The 14,080-nt window shown below is 50.8% G+C and overlaps 2 protein-coding genes across 4 annotated transcripts; both read right to left on the bottom strand.

Moving 5' to 3' along the window:
- Nucleotides 1–78: 78 nt before the first annotated feature.
- On the bottom strand, nucleotides 79–621 carry UCN (urocortin). The gene has a single exon (XM_014850367.3). The coding sequence runs from the start codon at nucleotides 619–621 to the stop codon at nucleotides 241–243; it is 381 nt and encodes a 126-aa protein (XP_014705853.1). The 3' UTR covers nucleotides 79–240.
- A 1,214-nt stretch (nucleotides 622–1,835) lies between these two features.
- Nucleotides 1,836–12,594, bottom strand: MPV17 (mitochondrial inner membrane protein MPV17). 3 transcript variants are annotated; one of them, XM_014850366.3, is made up of 8 exons: nucleotides 12,513–12,593; nucleotides 11,954–12,028; nucleotides 4,901–5,016; nucleotides 4,604–4,696; nucleotides 4,403–4,498; nucleotides 4,129–4,161; nucleotides 3,814–3,866; nucleotides 1,836–2,569 (listed from the first exon to the last, which is right to left on the bottom strand). In XM_014850366.3, the coding sequence occupies exons 1-8, from the start codon at nucleotides 12,580–12,582 to the stop codon at nucleotides 2,500–2,502; spliced, it is 606 nt and encodes a 201-aa protein (XP_014705852.2). In that variant the 5' UTR covers nucleotides 12,583–12,593; the 3' UTR covers nucleotides 1,836–2,499. The 3 variants fall into 3 exon arrangements, with proteins under 3 accessions (XP_014705852.2, XP_070368501.1, XP_044628060.2); XM_044772125.2 differs by lacking the exon at nucleotides 1,836–2,569 and adding an exon at nucleotides 3,150–3,366 and having other exon boundaries at nucleotides 12,513–12,594; XM_070512400.1 differs by lacking the exon at nucleotides 3,814–3,866 and having other exon boundaries at nucleotides 3,928–4,161; nucleotides 12,513–12,594.
- Between the last annotated feature and the right edge of the window lie 1,486 nt (nucleotides 12,595–14,080).

Below are 14,080 nucleotides of genomic sequence, written 5' to 3'. Positions count from 1 at the left end.
CCCGCCGGCCTGGGAGTCCCCACTTTCCCAACAGTTCTCACCCCGCTGGGCTTCCCGCGCCCCCACAACAGAGGCCAAAGGCTCTTCAGCACTTTTATTAAAAACTAGCAACGCAGAGAGTGTTCAGGGTATCCCTGGGCAGTTCTAGAGCTGTGGGACTGGGGCAGTTCCGGGCGCGCACTTCCTAGCCCAGGGGTGGGGGATGGAGGTCGAGGTTTTCGGGGCCCCGGACCCCGCAGATCACTTGCCCACCGAGTCGAATATGATGCGATTCTGCTCTGCGCGCTCCCGCTGGCTCTGCGTCCGCGCCAGCTCCAGCAGGGTCCTCAGCAGGTGGAAGGTGAGGTCAATGGACAGCGGAGGGTCGTCCCGTCGCGGCCGCTCGCCCGCGGTCCCAGATACCCATCGGCGGGGCCCCGCGCGGCGCGGGAAACGCTCCGCCAGCAGCAAGAGGAGCGCGCGGGCCCCGCTGCTCTGGTTTCGCACCCCGGGAATCCAGCGCAGACTCGGGTCCTGGACCCCGGCCTCCGTCACCTCTGGGCTCCACTGGCTGCTCCCCGAGCGCAGCTGTGCCAACAGCAGCAGCGCCGCCAGCAGCGCCGCGCGTCCCGCCTGCCTCATGGTGCCACCGGCCCTGGATACACAGGGGCAGCGCAGGGTGAGGTGCGCCTGGGACAGTCGCAAGTGGCGCCACCCTCCTTCCGGTGCACGTCCAGTGCTCTCGCCGGGCCCCTGCGGCTGCCTCCCGGTGCCCACAGCCTTCCCTCCAGCCCCAGCCGCTGCCCAGTCCTGTGCCACCCTTTTCTCCCTCCCTCCCTCTTGGCGGGTCTCGGTGGGTGAGCTGAGCGCAGCAGGGTCCTGGTGCTAAGGAATCTCGGGCGGACGCTCCGAGTCACTCACGGGTTGCCGGAGAGCGTCTGCACGGTGCAGGACGGAGCTCCAGTCTCGTCCCTCGGGGCGGGCTGAGGGCGCCTTGGGGAACTGGGGTCTGTCCTGGGACCGCCGCCAGCCTTTTATAGTGCCAGGACAGCTCCGACTGACGTCAGCGAGGAACATGCACTGACTGTAGAGCAATGACGGCCGCAGCTTCCACTCCAGCCAGTTGCGAGACCCCGAGGGGCACGCCACAGGACACGAGACTTCGCGTCTTTGGGGCTAGCGCTGGAAGCAACACCAGACTCAAGGGGGCGTGAGGCTGGCTGGAGTGTAAAGATTGCTCTGGGAGCCACGAAATTCCTTCACCCGCTTAGAACAGCCAGCAGTGACTGGAGGGCCGGTCCCCGGACTAGACTAGTCCAGATCTCCAGTCTTCTCTGGTACACGAAAGGGAGGCTGAACCGCGGGGCTGTCCGTGGTGCTGACCCTGTCCTCTGCCTCTAGAAGGGGCCGGAGACATTGGGAGAATGCCGTGCTGCTCAGACCCAGTCTCTTGCCCCAGCTATGCGTTCTGTAAACTGAGACGATCAGGAACACACGGCTGGCACTCAGCTGCCCCTTGGTACTCCCCAAGAGGCAGCTGAGGCAGCCTGAGTCTGCCAGGATTCTTGACCTTATTCCAGCTCCAGGATCTAAACTCTAGAGCTGTCTGACTGAGGCACCCTAAAAAGAGGGTCTCTGGCCTCAGGGTGCTTTCAGACCACAAAAGGCTGGTCCATCTGTTTCTGAGTTTGTCCCAAAGTGGTAGTTTAGACAAGTTAACACTTTCCTGGGAATCAGAGAAGCAGCATTTTTATATCTTTGATCTCCAGGTTAAGATCACTGGGTAGGAAATAAGGAAACATGGCGTCTTAGTTCATTCGAGATGCTCTAAAAAAAAAAAAAAAGCATAAACTGGGTGACTAATAAACAACAGACATTTATTTCTTACAGTTCTGGAGGCTGAGAAGTCCAAGATCATGGCACAGGTAGGTTCAGTGTCTGGTGAGGACCTGCTTTCTGGTTCATAGATGGCACCTACTTGCTGTGTCCAAACATAGCCTCTTTTATAAGGGTATTAATCCCATGAGGGCTCTGCCCTCATGCCCTAATCACCTCCCAAAGGCCGACCTCCTAATACCATCACCTTGGGCATTAGCTTTTCACCATATGAATTTGGGGGGTATTCAAACATTCACTCTTTAGCACTTGGGTTCAAGTTTCTACTCTGCCACTAAGTCATGATGTGGACAAGTCACTTCGCTTCTATGGACCTCAATGTCCTCATCTGTAAAGGAAGATTGGGCTTGGTGGTCTCTAAACTAAAGTTGACAAGATCATCTGGTTCAACAAATATTTATGGATGTGATGGGTTATAAGACCATTATAAAGGTTTTACTGATTTCAAAAGGAATCAGTTTACATTTTGGAGTGAAATGGGCCACTTCATGGTGCTAACCCCATTAAGTTCTGACTAGCAAATGGACCCTGTGAAAACTGATGTGCCCACTTTGAGGAGGTTGTCTGACCATTCCTGAGCCAATCAGCATCACTGCAAGGCGGAAACAACGGAGAGAGGCAGGCTTAGAGCTGATGTGCCTTCCAGGACAGGTAGGAGTTCCAGATAACAGCAACACACTGGACAACAGCCAACCTAAGGAACAGGAATGGCATCATGAAGAAAAGGAAGAATGAGGAGCAAGGGGGAAGAGATGGGAAGTGCAGTGAAAAAGGAGGGATTATCTCTGAGAATGTCCATATTTAGGTCTCTCTCCTTCAGCCCCCTATGGAAAGATGCATGGCTCAGACCAGAGGACAACCAGCTTAGGTTCTGGTAGTGTCCCAGAGCACTGTCTTCTGGACAAGAGCCTCAAAGTTAACTACCTCAGCAGCCATCTTGCCATGCATGGCTCTGCTATCCATACCCCTGTCCAGGCTCCTTCTAAACACACAAATCTGTCTGTCTTGTACCAGTTGAGGAGCTCTCATCTTCCAAAAATGTACTATCTGCCATCTGCCATACAAAATAGAACTTCCTTTTCTTTTTTAACTTTACCTTCCTTTAGTTTCAAAGAGTGTTGCAAGGACCCTAATGTTTAAGACTTGGTTCATAAGTCTATATTCCTTTTAGCAATGCTATTCATGTAAATTTTGACCACATTCCCCCTACAGAGTTTCATATTTTTCCCTGTTCTCAAAGCGCCCCTCACCTCCAATAATTTTAACTACTCATCTTGAGTTCCACTATATTTTTTATTGTGGTTTCAGCAACTACATTTATTATTAGGGTAAAATGCTACTTTGCAGTACAGTAACCCGACCAGGTTCCTACTTGGTTCTTTGGGCTACCTTTCTATCTAATCCAGGCTGCAGCACCCCAGGAACTGTCCCCGAAGCAAAGGTAGAGAGCTCAGGTGGGATGGAGACCAGGGGTGTGGAGCAGGACCCTCCCTAGGAAGATGAAGAAGGGCAATGGGCAGACACCCTGGGACAGGCTCTGTAATGATAAGAGGTTCTGAATAAAATGCTAGAGAGTCTGAGGAGCTCTGAACAGGGCAGAGTGTTCTGGAGGGTCTAAAGTAGTTCAAGGTTGGGGGCCGGCCCCACGGCCAAGTGGTTAAGTTCATGTGCTCTGCTTCAGCGGCCCAGGGTTTCGCTAGTTTGGACCCTGGGTGTGGACATGGCACCGCTCATCAGGCCATAGTGAGGTGGCATCCCACATGCCACAACTAGAAGGACCCACAACTAAAAATATACAACTATGTACTGGGGGACTTTGGGGAGAACAAGGAAAAATAAAATCTTTAAAGTAGTTCTAGGTTGAAATGAGAATCACTTCGTCTACAACTGTTCATAATATAGATCTTCCTTGAAGGGTAGGGTAGGGATCTGTCATACCTGTAATGAAGGGGGACCAGGTAGAAGTTGGCTAACTGCACAGCAGGCCAGAGCTACAAGAGAGAGAATGTAAATGTTGGGGAGCTGCCTCCATCACCTGACCCCCAGACTCACTGCCTTGTCTGGTCTTACTCCAACTTCTGTAGACAAGAACAAATTGAACAACCGGGTGAGCGCTTTCCTGAGTATGTGCCCACACTGGGAACAAGAGAGCAATCCCAACTGAGGGACTTCTATGTCAGGAGGACCCCAATCCCTGGGCACATCTGGATTCAAGGAAGCAGGAAAACAGGCAGTTGAGGTGTCAGCTCTTACATAGTAGTTGGTGATGAGGGCATCAGGATAATCCTAAGGAGACAGAGAAGGAACAAGTTAACACTTGCATTTCCAAGCATCTCTCACCTCCCAGTCTAAATATCACACATAGACTTCTGTTCGAAGGACGTATTTCTGCATCACACCCCCTCAGCTCTTCCCCTCCAGAGCCTGGGATCTAGCTGCACTTCACCTTTCTCATTCCACAAACCCTGCCTCATTCCCGACCTGCCAGTCTGCCAGCCAGAGATCTTCCCCACACTGTCCAGCTCACCCGCTGGAGTTTGGCCCAATTATCCTGGGCTGACAATCCATTGACTGCTCCTACCAGTGGGAGGAAACAGCCTAGAAAACACGGGGCAAAGCCCCCCTAGGGAAGAGAAATGAAAGTGCTGTGAGTAGCTGACCCCCAACACACCCACAACACACCCCCAACACAGCTCACCCTTCCCAACTCCCTTTTCCTTCTGCTCACCTGATCCAACAGCATCTTCTTTAGTGCATCCACTTTGGTGGTACCAGGGATGAGCCGGTCCAAAACCCTGTACCAGCCTCCTACTACAGGGCCCTGAAAGTAAAGCCCAGAGAGGGGAGCAGGGATGTAGCGAGGGGAGCTTTTATATCACAAAGTTTCTCCTTGAGTATTAGAAGCCAAATCCCAGAGGAAACAGAAACTCAAGGTTGGCTCAGATATGAGAGAGGCCAGGGGAAACAAAACAGAACTAAGACCACTGTCCAATCCACTGGCAGCCCTGCTGTGGGCAGAACTTACCACAAAGCCACAGCCCAGAGAGAACATGGTCAGAGTCCGGCTAGTCTGGTGTTCCCACAGACCTCTCCTCTCCACCAGTTGCTGTGAGATAACATCACCTAGACCCATCAGAGACCCTGTGAAAGGCATATGGGTGTTGTCAGGACACCTCCTGGGGATAGGCTGCCACTCCAAGGAGGGAGGTAAGTCCCCAAATGAGGCTCTGGCACTCTGAGCCCAAGGGCTTAATTCTGGGGCAAATGCTAGTCCCTTCCTGTTGCCTCAAGGATGGTGATACCTCTCCAAGGAGGGTGATATCTCATATGCATCCTGTTGGAAACTGAGATGGGCAGCCTTGAGCAGGCCAGGGCCTAATAACTCTGTATTGAGCAACAAAGGGAAGTCAGAGTCAGAAACTGCAGATAGAGCAAAAAGAATCTAAGGTATCAAGAGCTGAGAACCATGGACTGTTAGAATTGGAAAGGCCTTCCAGACAATTCCATCCAAACCCCTTATTTTAGAGATATGGAAATGAAGGTCTGGGACCTCACATAACCAGTAAGTGGCAGAGCCAAGGCAAGAACCAGGTGGCTTGACTTCCTAGACAGTGTTCTTTCCAGGACACCACACGATGAATAGATCATGTATAGAATGGTAAGGAACCCTGGGTTTTTTCCCCCAGTGCAAGGTAAGACCCTGACCGATGCCCTTCACCTTGGTTTTGGGGAGCTCTATTTGTGGAGAACAGCAAGAATAACTTTTTCTAAAACATGAGTGCTCAAATGGTCCCAGCAGGAAGATGACTGGTTTAGCTGGTAAGAGTCCCCACGAGGAAGAGTCCTGGTCACTTCTTAGCACAATCAGGTAAACCCAGACTTCCCCATTCACAACCTCAGATTGAGCTGGCAATAGGTATTATAGCCACTTCTCCCCCAGGCCTTTACATCCACTTCTCTTCCCCTCACTTGCACAGACACCCAGCTCCAAGCAGCACTAGTCAGATACCCACACCCACAAACCAAGACAGAAATCACCACTATTTACAGACCCCCTGTCAGTTATGGTGGCGTGATGGTTTCTAGCAAACATACATTTATAGGGCCACTTGGGAGTGACCATGTGATCTCCAGCTCGCCTGCCCATCTCACTGAGTAATGAGAGCCCCCCTCCAGCCCCATAACCACCACTGTCCTTGTGCCCTCAATTAGCACTGGGCAAACACATCCTTCAACCCAATTCCTTGGCCTGGCTGGCTCTGACGTCCGTGCTGGCTGCACACTCACTGCTCTTCCCCCGCACTCTCTGCACAGTCCTGCCCCTGAGCAGCCTCGTCAGAGGAAGCTGGGTAAGGCTGACAGCTAGGGCTGGGGCTGGAGCTGGGGCACCCATAGGTGACCTAGGCTGCTGGCACTCCCAGCCATGAAGCAGCTCTGGGACCCTCAGCACACCTGTTAAGGCAACCCTGCTTCCTCTCTCCCTCAAACTCCCAAAGTGGTGGAAGCTTTTCCCAGAACATGCCTACACACGACCTCCCAGAGGGCAAGGACAGAATCTTAGACATCGTTGTTCTCTTATCCCCTGCCACACCTAAAAGAGCCCTGGGCAGGTGCTCAGAAAATATACCAAGGAAATATGTCAAATGTATCACTCCAAACAACAGGACTGCTCTGAAAAGTCTAGCCCGAAGGACTGAAGGTCAGGCTCAAGGTGTGAGGACCAGTGGTACTGAGGGCTTGCTCCCCACTCATGCAGCCAGGACTTAACTCCCTCTCCCCCTCTGACAACTTGGGGTCACCAGCTGCACTACGGGGAGGAGGGAGCTGCTGTGGCCACGCATAAATGGCAGAGTGACCCTGAGAAGGCCCGGGCAGGGTGGAATAAAAAGGTGGTCACTTCTCAAATGAAGGGACTAACAGTTGAACATTCTGCTTTGGCAAGATGTTTACAGTTTACAAAGGGTTCCCACACATTTAATCATCACAAAAGGTCTGGGAGGTAAGGGGTCACACATCCACTTAATGTCTCTGAGAGATGAGGTGACGGTAAGGAGTGGAGTTGGGACCTGAACCCAGGCCTTCTCCCAGGGAGGAACAGGTCAGGGAATTCCCAGGACAGACTGAGACTTGGGCTCAGGGGCCAGAGGGCGCCAAGAGGCTCCTACAGCTGCTACTGGCAGGGGGTTCCTGCCCAAACAAGGTCCCAAAGGCCCACATATCAAAGACACTTCCTGGACTAATGCTCTTCCTTCCTCTTTTACTGCTCAGAATGTGACCACCTCTGGGGAGGGCAAGCAGCAATATTCCTGGGAAGGAAGGAGTCACAAAGAGAGGTATGTGTTTTCACTCTTCATGGTTTGCCAACAGTCACACAAGCTAAAGGCAGACCAGAAATGAAAACCAAAGTCCCTGACTTCTAGCCCCATAGTCCTGGCAGCCTGCAGCCTTTGAGAAAGATGGCTCCCAGGCCCCCAAACCACGCCCATCAAGCCTGAGGGACCACCAAGTGAAAGGGTAGCCACAGGAGTCAGAAGGTGGTGTGTAGCTCTGTAGCCCCTGCTAGTTCTGTCCATTTCTGACAGACCAGTGCCCAGAGGTTCCTCCTCTGCCTGCAGATCATCAGGCCTCCTGGCCTGCAGCAACTCCAGGGTGGTCTCCGGCTTTGGTCAAAGCATAGAGCAAGGCCTGCATTTCCAGTCCAAGTGATTGTTTGAACAGGAAGGGCTGCCATTCAGATTCTTCATTCCATCTTCCCCAACCCCAGGGCCCAAGCAGACCCAAACACCCCAGGCTCTGGGAATCCTTCTGCACATATTAGGTTGATCTGGATCTTCCGGTGCTCTGGCTCCCCTTTCCTTGGGCTTGTTTCCAGAGGGTTGAGGCTGGAGGCCTGCAGAGTCATAATGCCCCAGCCCCGATGAGGCAGGGCAAGGGGCTGCCGGGTAGTGGTGCCCCAATGCCAGGCTGGGCACAGAGCCCAGCGGGCAGATGCTGGCATGGGTGTGACATCATACCCCTGGGTAGGTGCCAATTCTCATGCCATCACTCGCCACCAGATCCAGCAGAGTAGCGGGGTGGGGGAAAGCCTACCTTTGAGCACAGATCTATTTGGGACCACTCCCTGCCCACTAGTGAAAAAGCCCCAACTTCATACCCTTTTCTTAAGCACAGGTCAGGGCAAATTCCCTATTTCCTCTATTTTGTTCCTCTTCTGGCTTTTGTGCATGGAGTTTTAAATGCATGAAAATAAAGTGTTAATGGAAGATGAGAAGGCAGAGGGGCAGGAAGTTGGAATGAGAAGCAGGGAGTCCTTGAGTGTAGGAGGCCTGGGTCAGCAGGTATAGGAACTGGCATGGGGCCAGTGGTGCTGTCAACACATTCCTCCCCAAAAGTCTCCAATAACTAAATAGCTGCCTGGGGCAGGGGCTTGGTCTGCCAGAGCCCCGAGGGAGCTGAAGTCCAGCAGTGAGAGGGGAGAGTGCATCCTCTTGGATTGGTCTGAATGCTCTCTCCATACCTGGCCTGAACCCGTCCTACAGCTAGAAATTGAGACAAACTGGAAGGTTCTGCAGCTTGTGAGGTATCTAAGCCCAGACAAGCTGGGGCTACACTTAGCATTCTGAGGCCCCAGGAGTCTCAAGTACAGGGCAGTACATTGGGAAGTGCCCCAGGTTCTAATGCTAGCTCCACTACTGACCATGTGAGACCTCAGTGCATGTCACTCCCCCCTCTTGCCTCAGTTTTCTTCTCTGTAGTATTAGTGGCTGGACTGGATGGTCTCTAATGCCTACTGAGCTCTCACTTCCTGGCTCAATTCAGATTCCAGGGAAACTAGTGTCTGCAGAAGCTCAGCTGCTCCCACAGCAGGACCAGGTGGCCTAAGATGGATGGAGCTGGGCCCTGGGCCCACTGGAGACCGGAAGGGTCCTCAAGAAAGAACAGGATAAGGCTGACTCAGACTCTGCAGAACACACAGCAGGCTGCCCTCCCCCTGATTCCGGCTTGGCCAAAACTGGGTGTGTCAGATACTTCTTTTGAACCATTTCAGATTTTCTTGATTCACTTCTCTCTTACTCCAGCCACTAGTGCAGTTCGATCTGATAGATTCCTTGCCTTAGGCCCATGCTACACCTGGGGCTGCGCTGTTGATGCTTTACCTGGGGACTATGCATGTGCAAACTGGTAGCACACAAGCATTAACATCCCATGTGATGAACCTTTGACCAATATGGAATGGGCGCTGGTGGGTAAAAGTTTCTCCTTTCTCCAGAAAAGACTATTCACCCATAGAGTCCTAAAAGGCATTTCAAAGAGCTTCTCTGTCAGTTTTAAGGGATTGAGTGGCCAGGTGCCCTAAGCAGTGTCCAATTTGATGATGCATCCTTATATCAGCTCTCCCTCTTCCCCCCATGGGATCGCTTCCTACTCCCTTACAAAGTACCTGCACAGAAGCTTCAGGCTCTGCTTTTCGGAGAACCAAGGCTAAGACAGTTATCCATGTTCAGATTTATGGCAGGTGGAACAAAGCCAACCCAAACACCACTATAAAAAGAATAGATTGTTGTGCCTGGGTTGCCAACACTCATACAAAGAGCCAATCCCTAGTGCCTTTTAAATTTATTCAGTATTTTTTGATTTCTAAAGCTTTTCACAGAGATAATCCCTACACTGACTGTGAGATCATATAACTAAACTCAAGTTCTAAATGAGGAAAACTGAGGCTCAAAGACATTTATTGACTTGTTCTGGTTCACACAGCTAAGTGCCATGGCTCTGAGATCCAAATCTTGATCTTCTAACCCCAAGTCTGAAATCTCTATTCTATTTTCCAGTGTGATCCCATGGGACCTTAGGAACTACTGTTCTGGGAGTCTAAAAACAGCTCAGTAAGCTAAACTTACCTCTTCCCTTTATTTGTAGTTTGATCCAAATACACTGAGCAGCAGGAAAGGAAAAGCCTGAAAGGTCTGGAAAAGTCTGAGGAAACTGCTACCTAGAGGTATCTTCAGGGCTGAGCTGAAATGTTGGCACAGCCTCAGGAAGACTGGGGGTGTGGAGCCACAAGGCTCGAGCAGTGACAGACCAGCACCCCAGTTCAGCCACACGTCTGCACTTGGGCCCCTTGGAGCTCTAGCTTCTGCTCATGTCAGCTGCAGATCCCTTGGGAGGGAAACACAAGGACTATCCTTCCCTCCCTATTCTTGATGGCCATGATGGGGAACCTTCCTTCCGGGAGTTAGGGGTCCTGAGGGAATTTGAGGCTGGGCAAAGGGCCCAGCGTGTCAGTTCCCATCACAGCCACACAGTCCAGCATGAGTCACCACACACGCAGCCAGGTGAGTCATGCAGGCTGACGGACACTCTGAGGACAGGACATGGGGTGGTTGGGCATAGGAGGCTAGAGAGGGGCCCAGGGAGGGGCAAAGGAGTCCATCCCTTGGCCAGTCACCTAGTGAAGTTTCTAGTGCTTATGTGGAGCTATTCCAGTAACAGGATCTCTGTTCCATCCTGGCTTCCATAGCCCCCCATCCCTTTCAAGAGTCTTGCTGTCAGAAGCCCATGGTCTTCATTAAAATTCTGTTCTCTTCCTCCAAACTAGGCAAGACCCCATCTTAACCTGATCACTCTTGCACTGCCTTGATAGTCATATCCTTCTAATCCTTCCCCCTATAAAACTTATTTATCTTTGTACCATCTGCTCTTACATTAGCTAATCTGCAAAAAGAAGATAGTAACAAATGCAGGTAAGTCACTGGGTTACCTTTGTGAGGTTGCTACTCAATCACTGGATTTGGAGTAAAAAAAAATTAGTATTAGTATACTGTATTAGTATTTAGTATTATGTAATTAGTATTTAATATTATGTAATTAGTACTTGATTAGTATATTGTTTGGGGATACATACATAGGTAGTAAAACTATTAAGCAAAGCAAAAGAATGATACAAACAAAACTCAAGAAAGTGATTATCTCTTGGGGCATATGAATTAGGGAGAGGCACTCAAGGGGTCTCAAAGCTGGGTACTGATACAGGAATATTGTTTTGATACTATTCAAACAGTGCACGTCTTAATTGTTCTTTTGTATGTTAAGATATATTTCAAGATAAAAAAATACTAAGGAAAATAAACTGGTGTAAGAGTCCTGATTCCAGCACTTATTAGGGTGTGATTTAATGTGGACTCAAGTAATCTTAGCTCGCAGACCTTTGTGGGGACCCTGTAAGATAATGTATTTGAAAGTGTTTTGCACACTGTAAAATCTTAGAGGAGTGTTTGTTACTGTTAGTTTTCTAAATTAAGGCCTTCTGGGGCAATGCCTTTCTTCTTAAGGAATGACTCCTCAGCTTTCTTTTTTTTTTTTAAGATTGGCACCTGAGCTAACAACTGTTGCCAATCTTTTTTTTGGCTGCTTTTTCTCCCCAAATCCCCCCAGTTCATAGTTATATGTTTTAGTTGTGGATCCTTCTAGTTGTGGCATGTGGGATACTGCCTCAGCATGGCCTGAGGAGTGGTGCCACGTCTGCGCCAGGATCCAAACCTGTGAAACCCTGGGCCGCCACAGCGGAGTGCGAGAACTGAACCACTCAGCCACTGGGCCGGCCCCTGATTTTATTTTTTTCAGGTTTTTAATTTTTCCTTCTTCTCCCCAAAGCCCCCTGGTACATAGTTGTATATATTTTTAGTTGTGGGTCCTTCTAGTTATGGCATGTGGGACGCCACCTCAGCATGGCGGATGAGCGGTGCCAGGTCTGCGCCCAGGATCCAAACTTGTGAAACCCTGGGCCACAGAAGCAGAGGGCGCGAACTTAACCATTCAGCCATGGGGCCGGCCCCCTCCTCAGCTTTTTGAGGACTTTCAGATCCTAGTTCACAGCTAGGCCAATTATGCATACCCTTTTCCTTAAGAACAGCCTTGGGGAGCCACCCTCCAAAACAGACTGGGGACAGCTTGGGATGACAGAGACCAAACCTTCGAGGGAGATGAACAGAAGAAAAAAAATGAGAGGTGCGGTGGGGTGAGCTTCTGCCTCCCAAATCAGCCTGCTCTGGTCCCACTCAGGTCCCAGAACACTCACCAGCTGTCAGGACCTGTACTTTCCACGGGTGAGCAGTCAGGGCCCGCTGGTATGCCCGCCAGAGTGCCATGCTTCCTGTCAATCCAAGAGGAGAGGGGTCACCCCCACTGCCCCTCCCCATAATCAGAGACGCTTGACTTTCCCTTGTGCCCACTCCCTCTCCCCACTTCCAATATGTCCTAAGGGGGCAGAGGCCTCAGGAGGGATGCTTCCTGGACAGCTTCCTGTCACTAGAGTCGCCTTAGACAATCAGGGGAGAGAGGAAGGCTGTGGGCGGCTATGGAATCCCGGTGGCAGCCACCTGCCACCCCACCCCCAGCCCGAAGCAGGGCCACCTGGGGTCCTCTGACCCGACCAAGGCACTCAAGAGGACAGGTTTGCTCTGGCTTTCACCCAGAGCCTGGTCGGTCCCCGCATTCACATTCTTAGTAGGAACAGCCCGCATCTTTCCTGAGTCCAACTCTACACGAGAAATAGAGCCTGGAACGGCCACAGGCACTGTGGGCGCTCGTGGCGCAGTGCACTTTGAGCCAGTGACTGCGGAACGCCGGCTACTCACCTGGGCACGAGCTCAGCCCCTCCCGCGAGACCTGAGCAGTCACAGACTTCCGCCACAAGCCCCGCCCCATCCGCCCGGCTGGCTAAGAGGCTTTCCTCTGCGCCCGGGGCAGGAGTGGGAGTGGACTGAGCAACTAACGCCAGTGGAGAGCGGCTCAACTCGGTCTGTGAGCGAGCCCTTTTCCAAGTGGACTGCACCAGGTCGTTGTATGGGGCTCGCCTTCCATATTTCCTTCCACCTGGGTCGGACCTTTGCCTCCGCCTCCCCTGCCCTCCCCGATGTCCGAGCCCCTCAACCTGGGTGGACCCTTACTGTTCCCTCGTCGCGGAGCTGGCCAGGGTCCTGACGTCCTTCTGTCAGGAATCGGTTTGGCGACTATAAGTGATAGATTAAGTGCGCGCATGTGCTGTTTTTTGTCCCTAGGTCTTCACTAGCCTCAATTGTGAGCTCCTGAATGGGTGGCACTGGGTCTTGTTCATATTTGTCTTCCTCAAACCAACTAATTCAGTGCTTTGTCCACAATAGCCTTTAGAAATGTTGCATGACTCCTCCGTGGAAAGCTAGGGATTATAGAACCTCAGGTTTAGGTACTGGTTTCATAACTAGCGGGCTATGCAGCCTTGGTCATCACTAGACTTAAACTTAAGGTTCCTCATCTGTGAAACGGAGGAGTTAGGCTATGTGTTTTTCAAACTGGGCCCCTCAGTTTTAAGGGTTTATGAGATGTTGGAGGGTGGGTATCACTACAGGTTCTTTACCTCAACTTTAAATATATATACTTATAAATATATATATGTGTGAGTGAGCCACTTTTAAACAAAGGGGCTCACAACAAAGTGTTTAAAAACCAGCAGATTAGGGGATTTCTTAATCCCTTTCCAGCTCTAATAGCCTAAAATTTTGTGAATATAGTACAACATCCTTTCTAGGATGATAGAAACTCCAAGATCCCTGTCAGACTAGCAGTCTTCGCTCAACTACTTCCAGGGAGTGCACACTTCAGGGGGCAGCCATATCTGACTCTTTCAGGCTCTCTACCTGGCTAGGTCCAGCCTCAACTTACTCAATTCCTATATGATTAAGGCAGTGAGAATCCTGTCACAGATACTGAAGACACAGCAAGGAAGCAAGAAAATATGTCACGTTTAACTACAGGCTGCTATGTGCAAAACACTGTGCTAGAGGAGTGAATTTACACTAGTAAACGTAACAGGAGACCGAACTTGGTAGGTTGGAAAGTTGTATTCTGAAGTCAAGATTGTCTAGGTTCAAATCTCAGCACCATTACTTACTACTTATGTGGCCTTATTCAGACTGCTTATCCTCAGAATCTTTCTTCATCAAGTAAAAGGGGACAATACCTACCTCATATGATTAAGTAACATAAGCAAAGTACCTGAAATAGATCAAGTGCTTAATAGACACTTGATTATCCTCTTTTCCTTCCTTCCCTCTTGTGAATACATGGGAGGGAGAGTAATTTTCACTGGAGAAATCTGGGAAGCTCCTTGGTGAAGGTGGGATTTGAGCTGGGACCTTAAAGGATGAATAGGTCTTTGGTGGAGACG

This window comes from Equus asinus, chromosome 6 (genome assembly GCF_041296235.1).
Source record: "Equus asinus isolate D_3611 breed Donkey chromosome 6, EquAss-T2T_v2, whole genome shotgun sequence".
NCBI classification, from domain to species: domain Eukaryota; kingdom Metazoa; phylum Chordata; class Mammalia; order Perissodactyla; family Equidae; genus Equus; species Equus asinus.
Note: the sequence above shows the minus strand (reverse complement) of the source record. Positions and strands in the feature narration are given on the sequence as shown.

What these genes read in the sequence shown, in the direction of transcription:
- UCN (XM_014850367.3), bottom strand. Translation starts at nt 621, where the DNA reads ATGAGGCAGGCGGGACGCGCGGCGCTGCTGGCGGCGCTGCTGCTGTTG.
- MPV17 (XM_070512400.1), bottom strand. Translation starts at nt 12,582, where the DNA reads ATGGGGCGGGGCTTGTGGCGGAAGTCTGTGACTGCTCAGGTCTCGCGG. An exon ending in AGTACAGGTCCTGACAGCTG is followed by an intron (nt 5,017 to 11,953) that starts GTGAGTGTTCTG and finishes TGCCTTTCACAG; the next exon opens with GGTCTCTGATGGGTCTAGGT. An exon ending in ATTGGGCCAAACTCCAGCGG is followed by an intron (nt 4,162 to 4,402) that starts GTGAGCTGGACA and finishes CTGTCTCCTTAG; the next exon opens with GATTATCCTGATGCCCTCAT.